This window comes from Neurospora crassa, linkage group IV (assembly GCF_000182925.2).
Source record: "Neurospora crassa OR74A linkage group IV, whole genome shotgun sequence".
Taxonomy (NCBI): domain Eukaryota; kingdom Fungi; phylum Ascomycota; class Sordariomycetes; order Sordariales; family Sordariaceae; genus Neurospora; species Neurospora crassa.
Genome location: NC_026504.1, coordinates 2592330 through 2614412, shown reverse-complemented (window position 1 = coordinate 2614412; position 22083 = coordinate 2592330). Strand labels below are relative to the sequence as shown.

The window sequence follows — 22083 nt, the reverse complement described above, 5'->3', positions numbered from 1 at the left end:
TTAATTAACCGTCGCATTACCTTCGTAAGAAACTCTAATAATATTCTCCTTATTAAAACTAGCTTTATACTAAATAAAAGTAATTAATATTATTATAAATCGTTAATTTATATAATATAATTCCCTAATTTAATAAGGAATATTGTAATTAATAGTTTTAAATACGAAAAGGTATTAATCTTTAACCTATTAAATAGCTTCCTTCGTAATAATATTAGTATTAATAATTCTAGTAGATTTTATAAACGAAGTGTTAAATTTAATTAATATATTCTTTTTATTAGAATTAGAGGTTAGTAAATTAATTACTTTATTTTCTATTATTAGTTTAAGGATTTTCGTCGGCCGTATTACTAAAGGTATTTAATTAACTTCTAAGGAAGGGGGTTGAGGTTAATTACTTTTAAATATAATAATACTATTATTAGTAGCATCCAACTACTATAACCGCTTAAGTAAACGGTTAGGAAAAGAAATTTCTCCTGTAAGGTTTATAATTTACTTACTAAATGCTTGTATACTAATATTTTATATAAATAGCGTTAGATTAATTACAATACTATTTAGTATTTAATAGGTACTTTTAATTTTATATTTTAAAGATTATATCTTTTTAATAAAGTAGGCCTAATTATATACTATTTCTATAAAAATTATAGAAGGGTTATATTATTTAAATTAATTGGAGGGACTTATAGGGGCTTCTATATAGCGCAAAGAAGAAAGTACCTATCTAGCAGATATAATATCGCTATTTAATATTAATATATCCTTAGGAAATGTAATTAATAAACTATTAATTAAAAGTAATAACGGTTCTATAATTATAATACTAAATTCTTCTAATATATTCCTTAAACCTTAAAATACTTATCCTTAGAATAGTAGTAGGATTAAATACTCCTCAATTATATATAATTAATTAATAAAATAACTATTAAAGTTCTAAGGGTATTCTATTAGTGTTTAATAAATCGTAACGATTTTATATTTGGTAGGAGATCTCCGGTATACTTCTTAGGTAATATTTAATCTATTAATTATATAATAATACTTTAATAAATTAATACCTATTATATTTATAAAAGTATTCGAACTACTATTCCGTTATTACTATTTACTATAGGTATCGCTAAGTAATAAGGAAAATTCGGGTTCGAAATAGCATTTCTTCTTTAGTACTTAAACGTTCTTTTCCTAATAGTCGAAAATAGCCTTATATTTAGAAGACGTCCCGTAGATTACTATTTAGAACTATATTAAAAATCCTAATTTCCTATCTTCAATAGCTAAGGTTAAAGATTTATTAGGAATAAAGTTGTTATAGTCCTCCTTAATTCTAATAATAATTATTATTTATAAGCCTAATGTAGGATTTTAAAGTCGGAAAATTATTAATTTACCCTTTTAAATATTATTTACTATTTTTTAATACTAATTTTAATAATAATTACTACTATACTAATAGTAATGGATTTAATAAAAGTTTCTATAGCTCTAATTACCTCCTTTACCGCCTTTTCTTCCGCTTCTACCTTTCGTAGAAGAGCCGCCTATATAGCTACCCCTATTACTAGTAGCGTTATTTTAATTAATTATTAATAAATAATTAATTTAAACTTCCTCCTTCTATTTCTTTACTAACTTTTCGTTAAACTAGGATTATAGGATTTTTATTTAGTTAAATTCTTTAATTATCTTTTTAATATCCGATTTTTCAACCAAATAGGACGTAGTAGGTACTAAAGTAGTAACTTAAGCTACTAAAGGAATTTTCTTATAAGAAGGCTAATCGAAATCGCTATTTAATCTAATTAAATTACCTTTCTTATTAATAACTACTAATATCTTCTTCTCAATCTAAGCTCTACTAAGACTATCGTCTAATAAATTATCCTCCTTATCGCTAAGGCTAGTACTATTTTTAAAGTTGAAATATTTGCAAATAGTTTTAATTATTTTAATATAGAACTATAACTAGGTTATTTAATAGATTTTTTCTTTCAAACTTATAATTATTATAATTATTTTTCTAATTTTCTTTATAAACTTCTTATAGAAGTTATATATAGCTATAAATTAAATAAATTCCTTCTCTTTCTCTAATTACTTTATTAGAAGTACTAAATATTCAAGTACGGCCTTAATAATCTTTTCTCTATTATAGGGAATTAATTTACTATAAAAAACTTTTAGTATAGTAGTTTTACTATCTATTTAATTAGAGTCTAGCGCTAAGAATTCTTATTTAAAATAATAATAGAATTCTTTCTATATCTAAGCACCCTTAGTAATAGCATCCTTCGCTATTTCTCTACAAATCTTTCGGGCGTCTAAAGTATATTACTAGTATTAAATATTCAATTTAACCTTATTAGAGAGGCAATAGCTTTAAACCTTATTATTGAACTCTTCTAAATATATAATAATATTCTTTCCTTTGAATTTAACTTTAGGCACGCAATTTCTTACAAAGGAAGCTACAAGAGTTTTACCTATTAATATTTATGTTAGGTATGTATTAAATAAATTTTTAAGCGGGTCGTTACTTAAAGGGTTATTACTTAATATTTATTATACTTCGTACTTAGGTTCCTACGATTAATCGGATTGCTTAGGCGTTATAATATTTAATTTTAATAATCTTAAAGAAGGATATTTATAATAATTAAAAGGGGTAGAAATAGGGGTAATAGAACGAGGATTTTAGTAGGTCGAAGGATACTATTTAGGTTTAAAGCCTTAAGAATAATTAATTTCTAATTTAGTATAATAAAATTCTAAAAGTAATTAAATAGGTTGTAAAAGAGTAATATAAGAAGGCGGAGGCTAAATTTAAAAATTAAGTAAAGAAGTAAATAAGGTATATAAATATAAGGTACGAATAGGGCCGGGTAAATATATTAGTAGGTTTTCTATAATAGGCTAATTATATTTGCTATTATAGTAGTAGTTAGGGATTTAATAGTAGTTATCCCTATTTAAATTTAGTAAGGGGTTCCTAAAAAGAATTAGTAATAGGTATCTTAATAGAATTAGTAAAGGAGTTAGAAATTAATTAAATTATAAAAAAGGGAAAAAGGTAAATTTTAATATAAGGGTAGAAGAAGGAAGAGTAGGATTTGGAAGGAATAATAAAAATAATTCTAATATTAATATAGGAAGTTAATTTAATACTTTCTAATTGGGGTATAAAGTTAGGATTGTAAAGATATTCCTATTATTTTAAATCCTATTGGTATTGTTTATTCTATTTATATATTATTTAATTTGCTTATTATCCTCCTTTTCTTTCGGATTTAAAGGTTTCTAGTTTCCTTTTAATTACTTTCCTACTAATTAAATATTATTATACCCTCTCTAATTAAAAATCGCTATTCGGTTTTCTTTTCTTTTTATTCTTTTAATATTCTTTTTCTCTTTCTTTTTCTAAGTAAAAGGAACTTCTTCGGTTCTTATTTTCTATCTTTTCTTCCTTTCTACCTTTATTATCGGTATTTAAAAGCAGCAATTCCTATTTATATTAATAATATTATTGTTAAAGCCCCTTTAATAAGGATTTATAGTAATTAATTACTTCCTCTTAGTTTTTGAAATGCAATAATAGTAATAATTATAATCCTTAAAATCTATTTACAATTATTACTAATATATTATACGAAAGAAGAATTCGGAGGTAATAATTAGTACCCTTCCCTCTAAGGATTAATTATAAACTTTTAAAGAAAAAGGGTTTAAATACTATTTAATCTTTCTATATTTAAGTAAGGGCTATATATTATAAATTTAGGGATATTAATCCCTAAAGGCCTGAGGTTAATATTTACCTTAGTTTATCGGCGGATTTTTTTATTATTTATCGTTCTTAAATAATTTTTTAATTAAATTACTGTTCAAATAGCCTATTAATCGTCTATTCTATTCTTATTTTTATTTAAGTACTATTAATTAAATATTTATTTATTTATCAAATTATATAATCGAACTACCACTATCTAATAGCTTATTTTTCGTTTATATTTACTTACGTTTAATTATTATCGCTCGGATATTCGTTCGTATATTTTTCTTATTAATTATTTATTCTATTATCCGCATTCCAATATTATATTCGAACAGTAATCGGATAACCACTAATTAATTATATTATTAGCAATCTTAGTACGGCTACTAATATAATTATATATTGGATACTATTGAGGGCCCCAGACTATAGTAAGTATCTAGTACTAAGGATCTTTATACCTTTCTAAAATAAGGCTATTTAAACTTTCTCTATAACAATTAATTAAGCCTTACTAGCAATTATCGGATAAACCTCAACGAAGGTAGGAAATTATAAAGTTCCTATATTTGTTTTAGCCAATTTAGTATAGGGTTTAACACCTATCTCATCCTTATTACTAATTTAAAATAGTAAGAAAATTATAATAATAATACTACTACTACTACAACTAGTATAAGGACTATAATTCTCGGATATTTAATTAGGTAGAGTAAGGTAATAAATAATTTCTAAGCCTTTTTCGGATAGTCGAAATAGGAAGTATTAAATTAAATACAATTTATTAGCATTATATATTTTATTATATAATTTAATATTTAGTTTTTATTAGAAAGTAAGGATAGTTATCGGATCTTTTAATATCCTCTTCCTAAAAGTAAATAAAAAAATGAATAAACATTCCCTCAAGAGGGATAAAGGATTAGTTAATACAATAGGTAAATAGAAGTAGATAATTAGAGATTACTAAAAGAAAACTATTCTCCTTTTCTTAAGAATTTAAAACTAAAAGACTAATTATTTAATATAGCAAAGAAATAAATATTATACTAATTTATTATATTGTCCTCTGAGGTTCGATGTCTTATCCTTTCTTTTCTATCTTTTTTCCTTTTATTATCCCTGTTTTTCTATTTCTTCCAGTCCATTATCTTATTAGGTTAGCCCTTTATTCTTTATTTTTCGTCTATATTAACTATTTAGATTTGTTTAATCTAGAAAGTGTGTCTTCTAATCCAGTATTCTTACTGAAAATTCGAAAAAAAGAAAAATCACCACAGAAAATCAACACATATATTCTTATATACCACCCCAAATCAATAGTAAAGAGTTACCTATTTAAATAAAAGAGCACTTAACATCCCTCCCTCGCCCCTTATTAAATTACCCCCTTCTATACTCTAATAACTCTATTAATATTAATTTAAGTAACAATCCCGCTACCCAACCGCCTCGCCCTCGGTTTCTCTAACTCCCACCTCTACCGGCCGCCCCGCCGCCCCGTAAATCGGTATTACAAGTGGTCGCTTCCCTTAATATACAATCTTTAGATTTTAATAATACCCTTATTAACAATAACGAACTTGGAAATATCTACCCAAATCTCAACAAAGATGATAAGGTTGTCGAAGGAGAGGGAGGGGGAAAGGGCACCACCCTTCTACTAGGGGAGATACGTACCCTTAATAAAGGTAAGGGCAAGGCTCCTACTACTATACTATATATTCCTTTACCCAAAAAATATTTTTATATACCGCCAATACTAGATATTACACTACTAGCAAGAATAGGAGGACCCTCTTCTTCAACACCAGCAATAAGCTTATCCTTCTCACGAAAGCGCCGTCTTAAAAACACCACATAGGCAAAGCACATAAGGCCTTTAATAAAGAATAAAATCCAGCCCAATATAAAGGATTTACGTAATAAAAAGTCGGAAGGGGAGCCGCCAGAGTAGGGCGCTACGTATATAGTATATACTACGTTAGGTTCACAATAAAATAGTAAAAAAGACCATATCTCTCATCTACCATATACACTTCCTATTTCAGTAGTCTACTAGGCTTCCTAGTTACCTTGTATTAATAAATCGCTGTGTGCAATGTGGGTGTAAAGTATGGGGATAGGTCACATTGCTAGTAAATTACTATGTGGGCTGTCCCATATTATTTTACTGTCCCATATTTTATCCACCCCCTCTCCTATAGGGGAGGGGGCAGAAAAGCTTGGCAAGCCAGAGCGCACCGAAACCCCCGAGTACATTATTGCCCAGACCAGCACTACTTGAACCGCTTAATCATCTTTGCCTCTGCTTCTTCAAGGCGACAGACTCATCCGGCGTGAATCAAGGAAGTGAAACTCATTTCCGAGGAGAGTCTTCAAAGCGTTGTCGGTGCCTCGTTCATACCTGAGAGAAGGGCAGCAATTCAACAACATCAATACCACCTTGCTTACGGCAACGACACAGTATACTCGGGGAAAACTAACATACCTGCCCTCCAACCGACGTCAATCATCAAGTTCAAGGCAAGAGACTTAGGAGCCACTTCACGAATTCCGAAATGGCCACCGATCCCTCCACCGACGGCGGTTTAGACATTGCAGCATGGCGCGCCCAAATCGAAGCCATGAAGGCAGCCGTAGCCGGCCTGCCCCCATCCTCCAGTGAAGCCGGCGGTAGCACCACCAATAGCGACTGGGATGATGACGAGATCGACTCGACCTACTCTCCGACCAGAAATGGTGACGGTCCCAGAGACATCTGGGATTTCATCTCGGACGACGAGTTGGACTCTATCGAGTTCACTGATGGTGGTGATTACTACCATGACCACGAGGACACTGACGGAGTTTTTCAACATGGAGAATTTGCCAGTGGCTTCGGCTCCGGCTACGATTTCGGCTGGCTCGCCTCTCGATGCGCAGACGTCAGGTCCGCTGCTGGCCTTGGTGCCGGGGCTCTTCAGGACCAGATCATGGATATCCTGGGTTCTGGCAAATCGGAAGATGAGCTGCAGTCTTCGCTGACAGACCTCGTTGGCTTTGACGACCTGGACTTTGTCATCGATCTGCTCTCGCATCGAGAGGAACTAGTGTCGTCTGTGGGGCGGCAGCTGAAGCAACAGCAAGAGCAACAACAACAACAACAACAACAAAGTAACGGCGGTGACGGGGGGCTGCGCCTACTCAGCAAAGCCCAACGAGAGGCCGCCCTCCGCCAACGCGACTATGAGCACAAGTCCGCTCCGCTGGCCGCTGCCCGAGCGAAGGAGGAAGAGTACCCGCATGTGTACCGGGCGTACAGCGCGGGTAACACGCTGAGCCATTCGGGCAAACGGTATGCGCTGCCCCCTGGCAGTGAGAGAAAGGAGTTTGAAAAGTACGAGGAGTACACAATCCCGGCGGGCAAGACGGGTACCCTGGGCCCTGGGAGGCAGCTGGTTAAGATCGCGGATATGGATGGACTGTGCAGGAATACGTTTAAGGGGTACAGTACGCTGAATAGGATGCAGAGCTTGGTGTATCCGGTGGCGTATAAAACCAGCGAGAATATGCTGATTTGTGCTCCTACTGGTGCTGTAAGTCTTTTTCAGTTTTCTTCTCGGTTCTGATGAATTTGGTTGGCTGACTTGCTAAATTTGGGCCTTTAGGGTAAAACTGATGCTGCCATGTTGACCATCCTTCACACGATCGGTCAGTACTTGACACCAAGTCCCTTCGAGGATCACGTTGCTACAGACTTTGCCGTTGCCGCAGAGGATTTCAAAATCGTCTACGTTGCTCCCATGAAGGCTCTGGCGGCCGAAATCACGGAGAAGCTCGGCAAGCGGTTGGCCTGGTTGGGCATTCGCTGCCGTGAGTTCACAGGTGACATGCATCTCACCAAGTCGGAGATTGTCCAAACCCAAATCATCGTCACGACCCCTGAGAAGTGGGATGTCGTGACGAGAAAGGGCACCGGAGACACGGAGCTCGTGCAAAAGGTCCGCTTGCTCATTATCGATGAGGTGCACATGCTTCACGACGAGAGAGGCGCGGTTTTGGAGTCCTTGGTGGCAAGAACGGCGCGTCAGGTCGAAAGCACACAGTCTCTCATTCGCATCGTTGGGTTGAGTGCCACGCTCCCTAATTACGTCGATGTAGCGGACTTCTTGAACGTCAACAAGTATGCTGGGCTCTTTTACTTTGACGCCTCCTTCAGACCAGTTCCGCTTGAGCAACACTTCATCGGAGTTAAGGGCAAACCGAACTCTAAGCAATCTCGGGAGAATCTAGACCAGGTAGCCTTTGAAAAGGTCAGGGACATGCTTGAGTGTGGCCACCAAGTCATGGTTTTCGTTCACTCAAGAAAGGACACACAAGCCACGGCCAAGATGCTCCTGGAAAAGGCCACGGACGAGGCTTGCACCGACCTTTTTGATCCCAGCTACCACGAAAAGTACGAGGCAGCCATGAGGGACGTCAAGCAAACCAAGGCTCGGGAGATCCGCGAACTCATTCCGAAGGGCCTGGGTATTCACCATGCAGGCATGGCTCGCGCAGATAGGAACCTTATGGAGCGACTGTTCGCGGAGGGCGTCATCAAGGTCCTTTGCTGTACGGCCACTTTAGCTTGGGGTGTCAACTTGCCCGCTGCTGCCGTTGTCATCAAGGGTACCCAGGTGTACAGTGCCCAGGATGGTAAGTTTGTTGACTTGGGTATTCTCGACGTTCTGCAAATCTTCGGTCGTGCTGGTCGTCCTCAGTTCGAGGACACTGGTATCGGCATGATTTGCACCACGCACGACAAGCTCGCACACTACCTCACTGCGATCACGGATCAGCTGCCCATTGAATCCAGGTTTTCGGCCAAGCTGGTCGATAACTTGAATGCTGAGATCGCCCTGGGCACTGTCACTTCGATTCCGGAGGCCGTCAAGTGGATCAGTTATTCGTACCTCTTCGTACGCATGAAGCGGAATCCCATGGCCTACGGTATCGACTGGTCCGAGTACGACAATGACCGCTCGCTGGTCCAGAGGCGAAGACAGCTGGCGATCCAGGCTGCCAGGACACTGCAGCAGAGCCAGATGATCATCTTCAACGAGGCGACCGAAGAACTCCGTAGCAAGGATATCGGTCGGATTGCCAGTCAGTTCTACATCCAGCACTCCAGTGTCCAGATCTTCAATTCCATGATGCGGCCTTTCTCGACCGAGGAAGACATTCTCAAGATGATTGCCATGAGTGGCGAGTTCGACAACATTCAGTCTAGGAACGAGGAAGCAAATGAGCTTATGGCAATGAAGCATGACGAGAGGTTCGTACCTTACAAAGTTAGCACCGGCATTGATCAGCCGCATACGAAGACCAATATCCTGCTTCAAGCCTACATCTCCAGAGCGCAGCCGCAAGATTTCGCTCTAACCAACGACCTCAACTATGTCGCTCAGCAAGCCGGGCGTATCTGTAGAGCGCTCTTCATGATTGCTCTGAACCGGCGATGGGGTCACCAGTGTCTGGTCCTGCTCACCATGGCCAAGTCCATCGAAAAGCGCATCTGGGCTTTTCAGCATCCCTTCCATCAGTTTGACCGTGACCTCCCCAGGCCAGTGCTCAACAAGCTCGACGAACTGGAGGCCCTTAACATTGAGTCGATGAGAGAAATGGAGCCGGCCGAAATTGGCAGCTTGGTCAACAACCATCGTATGGGCGGCAAGATCACGAAGCTGCTTGACAACTTCCCGACTCTCAGCGTCGAGGCGGAGATTGCGCCGTTGAATAGGGATGTGCTGAGGATCAAGCTCTACGTCACTCCGGATTTCCGTTGGAATGACCACTTGCATGGAACTTCCGAGTCCTATTACATCTGGGTTGAGAACTCGGAGACGTCAGAGATCTATCATCATGAGTTCTTCATCCTCAACAGGAGAAAGCTTCACGACGACCACGAACTCAACTTCACCATTCCACTTTCCGATCCGATGCCAAACCAGATTTACGTGAGGGCGGTTTCGGACCGGTGGCTAGGCGCTGAGACTGTAACAGCCGTGTCCTTCCAGCACCTCATCCGCCCAGACACAGAAAGCGTCTACACCGATCTGTTGAACCTGCAACCTCTGCCCATTTCGGCGTTGAAGAACCCAGGCCTGGAAGAAATCTACGCCCAGCGCTTCCAGTACTTCAACCCGATGCAAACCCAAGTCTTCCACACCCTCTATCACACTCCCGCCAATGTCCTTCTGGGATCGCCGACCGGTAGTGGCAAGACTGTTGCCTGCGAGCTGGCCATGTGGTGGGCGTTCCGCGAGCGGCCCGGCTCCAAGGTGGTCTACATTGCGCCCATGAAGGCGCTTGTCCGCGAGCGTGTCAAGGACTGGGGTGCCCGTCTCGCCAAGCCTCTCGGTCTGAAGCTGGTCGAGCTGACGGGTGACAACACGCCTGACACGCGCACGATCCAGGATGCGGATATCATCATCACCACTCCTGAGAAGTGGGACGGTATCTCGCGTAGTTGGCAGACGAGAGGATACGTCCGAAAGGTCAGCTTGGTCATCATCGACGAGATTCACTTGCTTGCTGGAGACCGTGGTCCTATTCTTGAGATCATTGTCTCGCGTATGAACTATATTGCCTCGTCGACCAAGAACTCGGTTCGGTTGCTGGGTATGTCGACGGCTTGTGCCAACGCGACGGACCTGGCGAACTGGCTCGGTGTGAAGGAGGGTTTGTTCAACTTCCGGCATTCGGTGCGTCCTGTGCCGCTGGAGTTGTACATCGACGGGTTCCCCGAGGTCAGAGGGTTCTGCCCGTTGATGCAATCGATGAATAGGCCTACGTTTTTGGCGATCTTGAACCACAGCCCCGAGAAACCAGTCATTGTGTTCGTGCCGTCTCGTCGGCAGACCCGCTTGACGGCCAAGGATCTCATCAACTTCTGTGGTATGGAGGATAACCCTAGGCGGTTCCTTCACATGGATGAAGATGATCTCCAGCTCAACCTTTCCCGCGTCAAGGATGATGCCTTGAAGGAAGCCATCAGCTTCGGCATCGGTCTCCATCACGCCGGTCTGGTTGAGTCTGACAGGCAGATCGCCGAAGAACTCTTTTTGAACAACAAGATCCAAATTCTCGTAGCCACGAGTACCTTGGCTTGGGGTGTCAACCTTCCAGCGCATCTCGTCGTCGTCAAGGGCACGCAGTTCTACGACGCCAAGATCGAGGCCTACAAGGACATGGACCTAACAGACGTGCTCCAGATGCTTGGTAGAGCAGGACGGCCGCAGTTCGACAACTCGGGTGTCGCCCGCATCTTCACCCAAGACGCCAAGAAGGACTTCTACAAGCACTTCCTGCACACCGGCTTCCCCGTCGAGTCCTCCCTACACACGGTCCTTGACAACCATTTGTGCGCCGAAGTGTCCGCCGAGACCATCGTTACCAAACAAGACGCGCTCGACTACCTGACATGGACCTTCTTCTTCCGGCGCCTGCACAAGAACCCGTCCTACTACGGTCTCGAGATCTCCGCCGAGGAACACTCGTCCACCATGGCTCAGCAGCTCGCCAACGACTACATGATCCAAATGGTTGACCACTCACTCTCTGAGCTCGCCGAGTCAGGTTGCGTCGAAGTTTTCCCCAACGGCGACGTCGATCCGACCCCCTTGGGCAAAATCATGTCCTACTATTACCTCTCGCACAAGACCATCCGGCATCTGGTCCGCAAAGCCCGCGCCTCCGCCACTTTTCTGGAAGCCCTATCCTGGATGTCCCGCGCCTCCGAGTATGACGAGCTCCCCGTTCGTCACAACGAAGACTTGATCAACGCCGAGCTAGCCAAGGCCTTGCCCTTCCCCACCTCCGCATTTGACGGCCTGCCGATGTGGGATCCCCACGTGAAGGCCTTCTTGCTGCTCCAAGCGCACATGGCCCGTGTCGAGCCCCTGCCTATCACCGATTACGTCGGCGACCAGACATCTGTCCTGGACCAAGCGGTGCGCATTATCCAAGCCTCGGTGGACGTCATGACTGAGCTGGGATACCTGAGCAGTATGTTGCAATTCGTCAAACTCCTGCAATGCGTTAAGCAGGCTCGTTGGCCTGAGGACCCTGCACTCTCCATATTCCCCGGCTTTGATCATGCTGAAGCCGACCGGTGCAAATCCAAAATGACACTAAATCAACTGAGCAAATCCACCAACAACTCCCGCGGCGGCGGCGGCGGCAGCAACCAGCAATACACCCTCCTCCAAAAACTCGCCCGCGACGAACTTGGTCTTGCTCTAGCACAAGCCAACCGCTTCGCCAAAGCCGCCCAAGCCGTGCCGGACGTGCACGTCTCGGTGGAAAACGTCAAGCACGGCGAACTGACGGTTGTTCTGAAGCGATTGAACCCCATCACGGAGCGCGAGGGGCGGATTTATGCTCCCAAGTTTCCCAAGCCGCAGACGGAGGGGTGGTTTGTCGTGGTGGCGGATGTGAAGAGGGATGAGGTAGTTGCTGTCAAGAGGGTTGGTTGGAGTAGTGGGAGGAAACAACAACAACAACAAGAGCAGAATCACCAACAGAATGGGAAGAAGACGAATGGAATAGAGGTGGGCATGAGACCTAGTGCTAGGGCTGTGATGAGACTGCCACCGGTGGAAGGGGGGGCGAAGGGTAGGAAGCTGGATGTGTTGGTGGTTAGTGATGGGTATATTGGGATGGAGTACAGGGTCGAGGGGGTGGATATCCCGGGGCCGCCGGCACCGGAGGGGGATGAGGATTTAGACAAGAAGGGGAAGGGACAAGGGGGCAAGAGGGGGATCAATCCCAGGAGGGGGGAAAATGGGGGGAAAGTTCGAAGTGAGTGAGTACTACTAGTATGGTTAATACGTAGCGAGTGGTGGCCTTTTGCTGGTGGCACGGGCCAAGGTCAGATATTGCCAGTTCCTGGTGTAGACCATCAAACATCAGCGATTATCATTTTTCGACTTTGACTTCTATGTCAATGTTTTGGTATCAATTTGGCCCATAGCATACCCCCTCGTCCACAACACGTTCGCAATCTATTCCAAGGCCCATCACCCCCTGTTTAACGTATTCCCACTACCCTTCGGATTCGCCTCCACAAACTCATCCCACGCCCTTGCCTTCATTGTCTCCGCATCCAACTTCTCATAGTCATCCTCGTCATTCGGATCCTTCTCCCCAGCCTTCCAACTCGCCTCTCCACCTCCCTCAATGATCCCGCCCCGTCTCCTTTCCTCCTCCAAGTACTCATCAATCGACATGGTCGGCAAATTATGACCCGGCCTAAACACCCCCTTGGCAATCTCCTGTCTCGTCCCCGTCAGCGTAAACGGTCGCAGTGGCCTGCCCTCCTTGGACAAAATCGGCCCGCTCCCACCCAGTATGCCCTGCAACCGGCTAAACGGCATATCGAGTCTGTCGCTATAGTCGCGATCCGCTGCGCCACCTCCTTGTCGCCGCCGTAGGTCGTCCTGCGCGCCCCCGTCATTGCCTGCCTGGTTGTTTCGTAGTTGCGCGGATGGCAGCGAGGCAGGCTCGCGTGGAGCCATGTTGAGCACCTCCAGCTCACGGTTGAGGCTCTCGAGCGCTTGGAAGGTCAGATGTGTGCACAGGTCAAGGTGGGCGAGGTGGACGGAGCGGACAAGTTCTTCGTCGCCTGTGCTTCCTCCCCCTCCTCCCCCTCCTCTGCTCTGGCTTATTGACTCGTCATCGTCTAGCTCAAGATCGGCGGCGGCATACTCGGGCCGTTGTCGGAGGTAGGCGAGTTTCTGGCGCAGCTCCTTCTCGGCTTTGAAGTTGGCGATCTTGGCGTTGCGACGGGCGTTGGGGTCCGAGGCGGACGAGACGACGCTGAAGTCGGTTGGGCTGTCGGTGTAGCGCTCGAGAAGCTTCTTGTAGGTTGGGTTCAGCAGACCTTCGTAGCTATCGAGCAGATGGAGGTAGCGCTCGTAGGCTTCGCGGGCCTGGGCAAGGATGTGTTTTCGTTCGGCGGGCGAGGGTGTAGGCGAGGGAATCTTTTGGATGAGCTCGGCGAGGTGGTAGTTGACGAGCAGGTAGGGGAGGTCGTTGGTATTGAGGTCTTCGAGTCCTTCGTTGGAGCTGAAGAGGGACAGAAGGCTGATCTGGGAGAGGCAGGATTGGTAAAGCTTGATGGCGGCGGAAACGGTGTCGGCGTAGTCGGCCGGGCTGGGTGGTGAGTTCTCGAGCGAGAGGCGTTTCTCTTCGGCGGCGGCGAAGGTGGCCTTGAGAGACCTGGGTTCTTGGTCGCTCATTCTGGGGCGGTCGCTTGTGAGTTTGAAACGTCTGATCCGCGGTGTCTTGAGTCGATGTTGGCGCAAGTAAGCGAAGAAGCAAAGGGTGGTGATGTCTGGTTATTGCTGCGTTCTTTCGTTGGAAGGGAACGAATGGAATTGGGGATTCTGGAATGGATGGAGACGATAACTGAACTTCAGTGGAGGTTTCATAACAGTTGACAGCTCTGGGATGCGGGGCATGTCAATTGCAAACCCACACTGGTGAGCTCACCATGTCCGTTTCTTTGCCCCGCTCTGATCCTCGCTCCGATCTCCTTTGCCAAGCAAGTGGAATGTTTATTTTCTTATCGGTTATCTCATTCTCAATCGACATGTCCCCTCCAACAGCATGGACTACACTTTGATCCTGGCTTCGACCAGCCGGCTTTGGATGTTGTTCTGTGCGCCCAATGATCACGCCAAGTACCTCTAGTCTCCATAGCTAAAATTCGTCTCTTCTGATTCACTTTGTGCTATACCTAAAGTATGGAATTGAAAAGGCAAGTGTGGTCGTCCTCGTCTCGAGTCTTCGATGCCCGGTTGGCCAAAAGGGGTATGTTAGTGTGGAGTCGATACTATGACGGCACCACCCTGACGGCACTGTCTCGGCCTCTCTGTGACTGATCGCATGTTCTCCCTCTCTGCTGCCGCTCGCTTCCGTTCTCGATTCTTCCATCCTGGCTTTTCCTTTTATAGAGGTCCGACCGGACTGCAAAGTGGTGCCACTATAAAACTTCCTGCTTCGTTGCTCCTCACATCCATTCACTTTTGTCTTGCCAATGCGAGCAAGTTGTCGTCGCCTCTTCTCCGTCTCTGCAGTCACCCTTCGTCCGAAGCCTTTGAACCCCCCGAGAGTTGCTACCTTCACTACCAAGACAATGGCTCTCCACCCAGCGCAAGATGGCGCAAAGCTCATCTGTAAGTGGGATTGGGAACATTCACAGAGATACCACTGCAATGGCAACAGGAGCTGACTCTTGACCTCTAGTTGCCCCCGCCGGTGCCTCAGCCGACCCGTCCGTCCCCGGTCAAGCGGCTCAGTTCCTCAAGGCCGAGACCCGAGGAGGCTTAAGACGGTCCGACCTTGACCCCGATAGTCCCATTACCCAATTCCACAAATGGTTCACGGACGCTTGCCAACCCGAAACGGGCATTTCTCACCCCGAAACCTGCACGCTATCGACTGCACAGTTGCCCTCGGGTCGCGTCTCGTCGCGCATGGTGTACATGAAGGAGCTGGACCCAAAGGGCTTTGTTATTTACAGCAACTTTGGCACCAGTGGGAAGGCGCGCGACTTGTTTGGCAGTGAGGATGGATCCAGCACCGGCAACCCATGGGCTTCTCTTGTTTTCTGGTGGGAGCCGTTGGAAAGGCAGGTCAGGGTGGAGGGAAGAGCGGAGCGCTTGACACGAGAGGAGAGCCAGGCTTACTTTGACACAAGAGTTCGTGGCAGTCGTCTTGGCGCCTGGTCAAGCAAACAAAGCGCTGTCCTCCATCCCGACCCTGCGGATCCCGACGACGACGGACGAAGACAGCTGGACAAGTGGGTCAAGGAGTCGGAGCAGCGCTTTGAAGGCGAGGAGAAGATCCCCGTCCCGGATTTCTGGGGAGGCTTGCGGATCGTTCCTGAACGGGTCGAGTTCTGGCAGGGAAGGCAAAACCGTCTACATGATCGGTTTGTCTACGACCGCGTCCATCAAGATGGAGGTGAAGACAAGTGGACTTTGGAAAGGCTAAGTCCATAAGTTTAGCTAGGTACTTATCGTTCTGGTCGGTTGGCTCACTTTTCCTTATGATCATGATCGGTTCCTTTCTTTCTTTTTCTCCTTTCTTTCTTTGCCTACCCGGCACATTTTGATCCTGCCATGTTTGCTTAGCAACACAACTTTGACACAAAATAATGGCCGAACAAACTCCCCACCAACAGCAAGATGCTAGCGTTATGTTTGAACTGCTATAATGAACCGAAGCGATGGAAAGGGTGTCAATTTTATCTGGTTTATGGCAGCAGTGTAACCTTCCTGTCTTCATCTCATCTGTTGCGAGTGTTTGTATAAAAGCGGGGCCCGAGCTTTTGCACCTGCCTGAACCTCAGCTTCGTTCTTCCCCCACGGTCTTCACTTACTCACAAACACTCCAAACTGTCATCGCACCCTTCCGTTCTCTATAACTTGCTGTTCTCTCGCGGCAACTGCTTCCAATTTCATATTTCTTCTTCAACAACCAACAATGCGATAGCTCGCTTCGGTCGATACTTGACGAACCCAAGTTGAGAGGGTCCGGTGGCAGTCCCTGATTCCAGTACTTGCTGCATCCCCGAACGTCTTGGACCTGGTCTAGCTATTTGGTCTTCGTTGTCCGTCAATAACTTTGACTCTCATTCCCGACAGCAGTCTGTCACTTTCGGTTCGGTCCACGCGCTCTTTTGCAAAATTATCACCAAACTTCCATCACGCAACAAGAAGGAAAAGAACGACAGCTCGTCACCATGGCCGTAGCCACTCGGCTACCCTTTATCCCACCGGAGGCGACTAGCCAGATAATCGGCGGCGATGAAGATTTGATAGATCTCTCCCAAGAAGATGTGGTCTCCGACAACGACGACAGAGGAAACGCCTCTGATGTCGAGAGCGAGGACGGCGTTAAAAGATGGACAGTGAACCCGGAACCCAAGCCCAAGAAGATTTCGGCCAAGAAGCTTGCCGATACTGCTGCTTTCAACTCGTGGATCGAGGAGCACCAGGAAACTCTGGCAAGAGACCAAAGAAAAGCCGCGATAGAAGCGGCAAGGGTGGCCGGCGTGGACGTGTTGCCCGCTATTGGCTTTGATAGCGAGAGAATCATCACTTCACCACGAGAATATCAGGTGGAGCTTTTTGAACGTGCAAAACAGCAAAACACGATTGCTGTTCTGGATACAGGTAAGTTCCTCACACTCTGTCAAACTGGGACCCTCTTTCTGACTTGTTCAAACCTTGGATAGGATCCGGAAAGACTCTGATCGCCGCCATGTTGTTACGCTGGGTCATTACTGGTGAATTGGAGGACCGAGAAAAGGGTTTACCCAGACGGATTGCCTTCTTCCTGGTCGACAAGGTGGCCTTGGTGTTCCAACAACACAGCTTTCTCACCAAGAACCTCGATTTCCCAATGGAGAAACTATGCGGTGAGATGGTGGAAGGTGTCGAATCAAAAGCTTTCTGGAAGGAAGCATTGGAGCAAAACGAAGTGGTTGTCTGTACAGCTGAAATCCTCAGCACAGCGCTCCATCATTCCTGGATTAGAATGGACCAGATCAACCTCTTGATCTTCGACGAAGCCCACCATACGAAAAAAGATCATCCGTATGCTCGCATCATCAAGAACTTTTATATTGATGAGCAGCTGGAGAGAAGACCCAGAATCCTTGGCTTGACGGCCTCCCCGGTTGACGCGAAGGTTGACCCGAGGCGGGCTGCGGCAGAACTGGAGGCGTTACTTCACAGCCAAATAGCCACGGCCGCCGACCCGGCCGCCCTTCAGCATACGATTTGCAAACCCAAGACCGAGTTGGTTGTTGAATACGTTCGTGGTCGACCAGACTCGGAGACAGTCCTCAACAAGCAATTACGCAAACTTGTTGGAGGACAAGAGCTGTTTAAGAAGCCGCTCAACTTTACTACCTCGGCTGCATCTAAATTGGGAACATGGTGTGCCGACCGGTATTGGCAACTTTTCTTCAAACAAGAGGACATAGTCAAACTGGAATCACGCACTGAGAGAGATCTCATGAAAGTCGCAGCCCTCGATGAAATCACCGAAAAGCACGTCAAGCAAGTCCGTGAAGCTCACGAGTTGGTTAACGCGCATACATTTTCACCCGCTGCTCTCGATCCGACGATGTTGTCGTCCAAGGTCATCATGCTTGTTAGAATCTTGCGTGATCAGTTCGAGAGGGGCGTGGGTGCGCAAAGATGCATTATTTTTGTCCGACAGCGGAACACGGCGATGCTGTTGGCGGATTTGCTCCAGCAGCCTGAGATAAAGTCTCACATACCCAGCATTGCAGCAGAAGTCTTGGTTGGAGGTGGGACAACTGGCTCAAGCTATGTCAACGCCAAGATCAACTTCCAGCAACAAAACAGAATAATTCGAAAGTTCAAGCTTGGCGAGATAAACTGCCTATTTGCTACTTCTGTTGCTGAGGAAGGTCTCGATATTCCAGATTGCAATATCGTTATCAGATTCGATCTCTATGATACTCTGATTCAGTGTATCCAGTCGCGTGGTCGAGCTCGTCGTCCAGATTCTCGCTACATCCAGATGATCGAAAAAGGGAATTACGAGCACCACTCCAGGATATTGCGAGCTAAAGGGGCTGAAGATGTCCTGCGCAAGTTCTGCGAGGCTCTACCCGAAGACAGGAAGCTGACTGGCAACCATATGAACTTGGACTATCTGCTTCGGAAGGAAAAGGGCAAGAGGCAGTACACTGTCCCAGATACTGGTGCGAAACTCAGCTATATGCAAAGCCTTGTCTGTCTCGCCAACTTCACCGCCACCCTACCACACCCACCGGAGACGAGTTTGAGTCCGGAATACTACATCACCACTGTTCCTGGTGGCTTTCAGTGCGAGGTCGTCATGCCTGATGCATCACCCATCAAGAGCGCGGTTGGCAAAGTACATTTAAGTAAGGGGGTGGCCAAATGTGCAGCTGCATTCGAGCTTTGCCTTGCTTTACTCAAGGCTGGCCACTTGGATAACCACCTCCAGTCTGTGTTCACCAAGCAGCTACCGGAAATGCGGAATGCTCGCCTTGCTGTCAGCTCAAAGAAGAAGACGGAGTACGCCATGCGTCTGAAGCCCGAATTATGGTCGGTTCGAGGCGTGGTCACGCAGCTTTTTGCCACTGCGTTTGTTCTGGAGAACCCGGACACCCTTGGGCGTAGCTCTCGTCCTCTTCTCCTGCTTAGTAGAAGCGCTCTCCCAGAAGTGGCTTCCTTTCCGCTCTTTTTTGGCACTAAGCGCTTTTCCAAAGTCCGCTGCGTGCCTATCCCAGGTTCTGTCCAGGCTGACGATACGTTGGTGGAGCAACTTACTCGTTTCACCCTGAAAGCTTTCATGGATGTTTTCAGCAAGGAATACGAGGCGACAGCAGTCAACCTTCCGTACTTTCTCTCTCCAATGGACGGTGGTCACGGGTTTGACTTCCGCTTGGCCAAGAGCCCAGCTCACCTCATTGACCGAAAAGCGCTAGCATACGTCAGTGAGAACGAGAAGGTGCCATACACGTTTCTTGAGCCAGATGATTTTTTCCAAGACAAGTTTGTAGTTGACCCATACGACGGAGCACGGAAGTTCTTTACTCATCACCGTCGCCATGACATGAAACCCACGGATCCCGTGCCAGATGGTATTGTTGCACCGAATCACAGGGCTTGGAGAGGCTTAGGCACCACACATGACATTCTGAACTACAGCAACAGCTTATGGTCAAAGTCGCGTGGCTTTATGATATTCCAGGCGGATCAGCCTGTCGTGGAGGCTGCGCTTATTTCCACTCGTCGAGACTTTCTCGACGATACGCTGAGGGATGAGGACGTGGAACCACAACAGTGTTTCCTGATTCTTGAACCCATGAGGATTTCACCTGTAAGTATGTGTACTTTATGTCAAAAAGATGATTCTAACATGTCATATACAGATACCAGCAGATGTGGTGGCAATGCTTCTCTGTTTCCCGTCAATCATACACCGGGTAGAATCGAATCTAGTTGCATTGGACGCATGCAAGCTTCTGGGTCTAGACTTGCGCCCAGACCTCGCCCTTGAGGCCTTCACCAAGGACAGCGATAACTCGGATGAACACGATGCCGAGAAGGAAAACTTTCAAACTGGAATGGGTGACAACTACGAGAGACTCGAGTTTCTTGGTGACTCCTTCTTGAAAATGGCAACAACCATTGCCATATATACCTTGATCCCTGACAAGGGCGAATTCGAGTATCATGTCGAGCGTATGCTCCTTATCTGCAACAAGAACCTATTCAACAACGCCCTAGAGATAGGGCTCGAAGAATACATCCGGTCCATGTCATTTAACCGCAGACAATGGTATCCGGAGGGCCTAATTTTGAAGAAGGGCAAGAGTAAGGACGCGCGTCAGCGGCATGTCCTGGCCGACAAGTCCATTGCTGACGTTTGCGAGGCCCTCATTGGCGCCGCCTACCTTACAGGCCAAGAGAAGGGCAGCTTTGACATGGCGATCAAGGCTGTAACTGCCATGGTCAAAGACAAGAAGCACCGCATGATCAGCTACGGCGACTACTACGCCGTATATCAAAAGCCAACCTGGCAGACGGAATCAGCCAATAGTGCCCAGCGCGACATGGCCAAAAAGTTTTCCGAGCGCATGGGCTACAAATTCAAGCACCCGCGTCTCTTGCGCGCAGCCTTCCAGCACCCGACGTACCCGTCCCTCTACGAACGTCTCCCCTCGTACCAACGCCTCGAATTCCTCGGCGACGCGCTCTTCGACATGGTCGCTGTTGATTACCTCTTCCGCAAGTTCCCCGCCGCCGACCCGCAATGGCTAACGGAGCACAAAATGGCCATGGTGTCCAACCAGTTTCTGTGCTGCCTCTCCTTCCACTTGGGATTCAACAAGTGCATCGCCACCATGTCGCCCTCCATCCTCAAGGACATCGCCGAGTATGTGACCGAGATAGAAGAAGCACTTGAGACGGCCAAGCAGGAGGCTATCAACGCAGGAAAAACCGCAGACGAGTATAGCAGGGATTACTGGGTGCACATCACACACGCTTCTCGCTTGCCCAAGTGCCTGTCGGACGTGGTGGAGGCATACATTGGCGCCATCTTCGTTGACAGCGAGTACGATTACTCCGTAGTCCAAAACTTCTTCAACATGCACGTTCTGCCTTTTTTCGAGGATATGCATCTTTATGATACCTTCGCCAACAAACATCCCGTCACCTTTGTGGCGAACATGATGGCGCACAAGTTCCGCTGCAACGAGTGGAGAAGCTTTGCCAAGGAGCTGGACACAGATGTTACGGAAGGAAGAGGTGGAAGAGGGGGCAATGGTGCAGTGGCTGGTGAGATTAGTGAGATCAATCCGCCCAAGGTGGTCTCGGCGCTACTGGTACATGGCAAGACGGTGGTGCATGCGGTGGCGGCCAGTGGACGGTATGCAAAGTCGGCTATGGCGAAGAAGGCTATCAAGCTTTTGGAGGGCATGAGCGTGGAGGAGTTCAGGGAGAGGTTGGGGTGTAATTGTAAGGGGGTGCCGATGGAGGTTGATGGAGGAGTGCCAGAGGCGGATGTGGATGGAGAGGTACATGGCACGGCGGTTTAGTTTTTATTCTACGATCGATGGCTCTGAACTGTTTGCGAGGGGGGGTATTGGAATGGTTCGTTAACTCGGCACGGAAAGTTTCTCAGCGATGACACATGCTCTTATGGGCGTGCTGAACACAGCGGGCATTAATAGGAAGTTGGTTGATGGGTATTTTGGTGAGGTGCTTGGCCTTGCATCTATGGGCTCCTCTAGAGATATCCATGGCATATCGATTTACGAATACCCAGATTCATGAAAGGGGTATCAAAGGCCGTCAAGGTCGATAGAGGATAAAAATAGACAAGTCAAAACGTGGCTCAAGGACTACCTTGTCTTCACTTTTCTTATGCTTCAGTCACTAATACTTGACCAATTCAATCAGGGTATGGAAATCCTGTAAGCCTCGTGAACTTCGACAAGATCAATTCACTTAGCATGGGAAAACTCCCCGGAAGAGCTCCATGTTAATCACCAACAAAGTAGCTTCAAGTAGAGACTCCATTCTCGGTCCATGAATAATGTGCTCTAACTGACTGCTAACCTCCTTTTTTACCGAACCCATGCCTAAAACTGTGTCCATGCGTGTATCCATGCCGTTACCGAACCTAATGCCACTAATAATGCCACTAGTAACAGAAGATAGAGAAAGGGAAAAAAAATGAAAAAGAAGAGA

General features: G+C 46.0%; 4 protein-coding genes across 4 annotated transcripts; 3 read left to right on the top strand and 1 right to left on the bottom strand.

Annotated features, from left to right (window-relative positions):
• Positions 1–6003: 6003 nt before the first annotated feature.
• Positions 6004–12723, top strand: NCU08267 (activating signal cointegrator 1 complex subunit 3). Its single transcript, XM_956802.2, has 2 exons — positions 6004–7362; positions 7435–12723. The coding sequence occupies exons 1-2, from the start codon at positions 6346–6348 to the stop codon at positions 12616–12618; spliced, it is 6201 nt and encodes a 2066-aa protein (XP_961895.1). The 5' UTR covers positions 6004–6345; the 3' UTR covers positions 12619–12723.
• Positions 12697–14318, bottom strand: NCU08268 (TOR signaling pathway regulator). The gene has a single exon (XM_956803.3). The coding sequence runs from the start codon at positions 14047–14049 to the stop codon at positions 12829–12831; it is 1221 nt and encodes a 406-aa protein (XP_961896.1). The 5' UTR covers positions 14050–14318; the 3' UTR covers positions 12697–12828.
• A 456-nt stretch (positions 14319–14774) lies between these two features.
• On the top strand, positions 14775–16292 carry pdx-4 (pyridoxine-4). The gene is made up of 2 exons (XM_956804.3): positions 14775–14988; positions 15059–16292. The coding sequence occupies exons 1-2, from the start codon at positions 14850–14852 to the stop codon at positions 15814–15816; spliced, it is 897 nt and encodes a 298-aa protein (XP_961897.2). The 5' UTR covers positions 14775–14849; the 3' UTR covers positions 15817–16292.
• On the top strand, positions 16256–21722 carry dcl-1 (dicer-like protein 1). Its single transcript, XM_956805.2, has 3 exons — positions 16256–16992; positions 17055–19705; positions 19758–21722. Exons 1-3 carry the CDS (start codon positions 16560–16562, stop codon positions 21426–21428), a joined length of 4755 nt encoding a protein of 1584 aa, XP_961898.1. The 5' UTR covers positions 16256–16559; the 3' UTR covers positions 21429–21722.
• Positions 21723–22083: the final 361 nt, after the last annotated feature.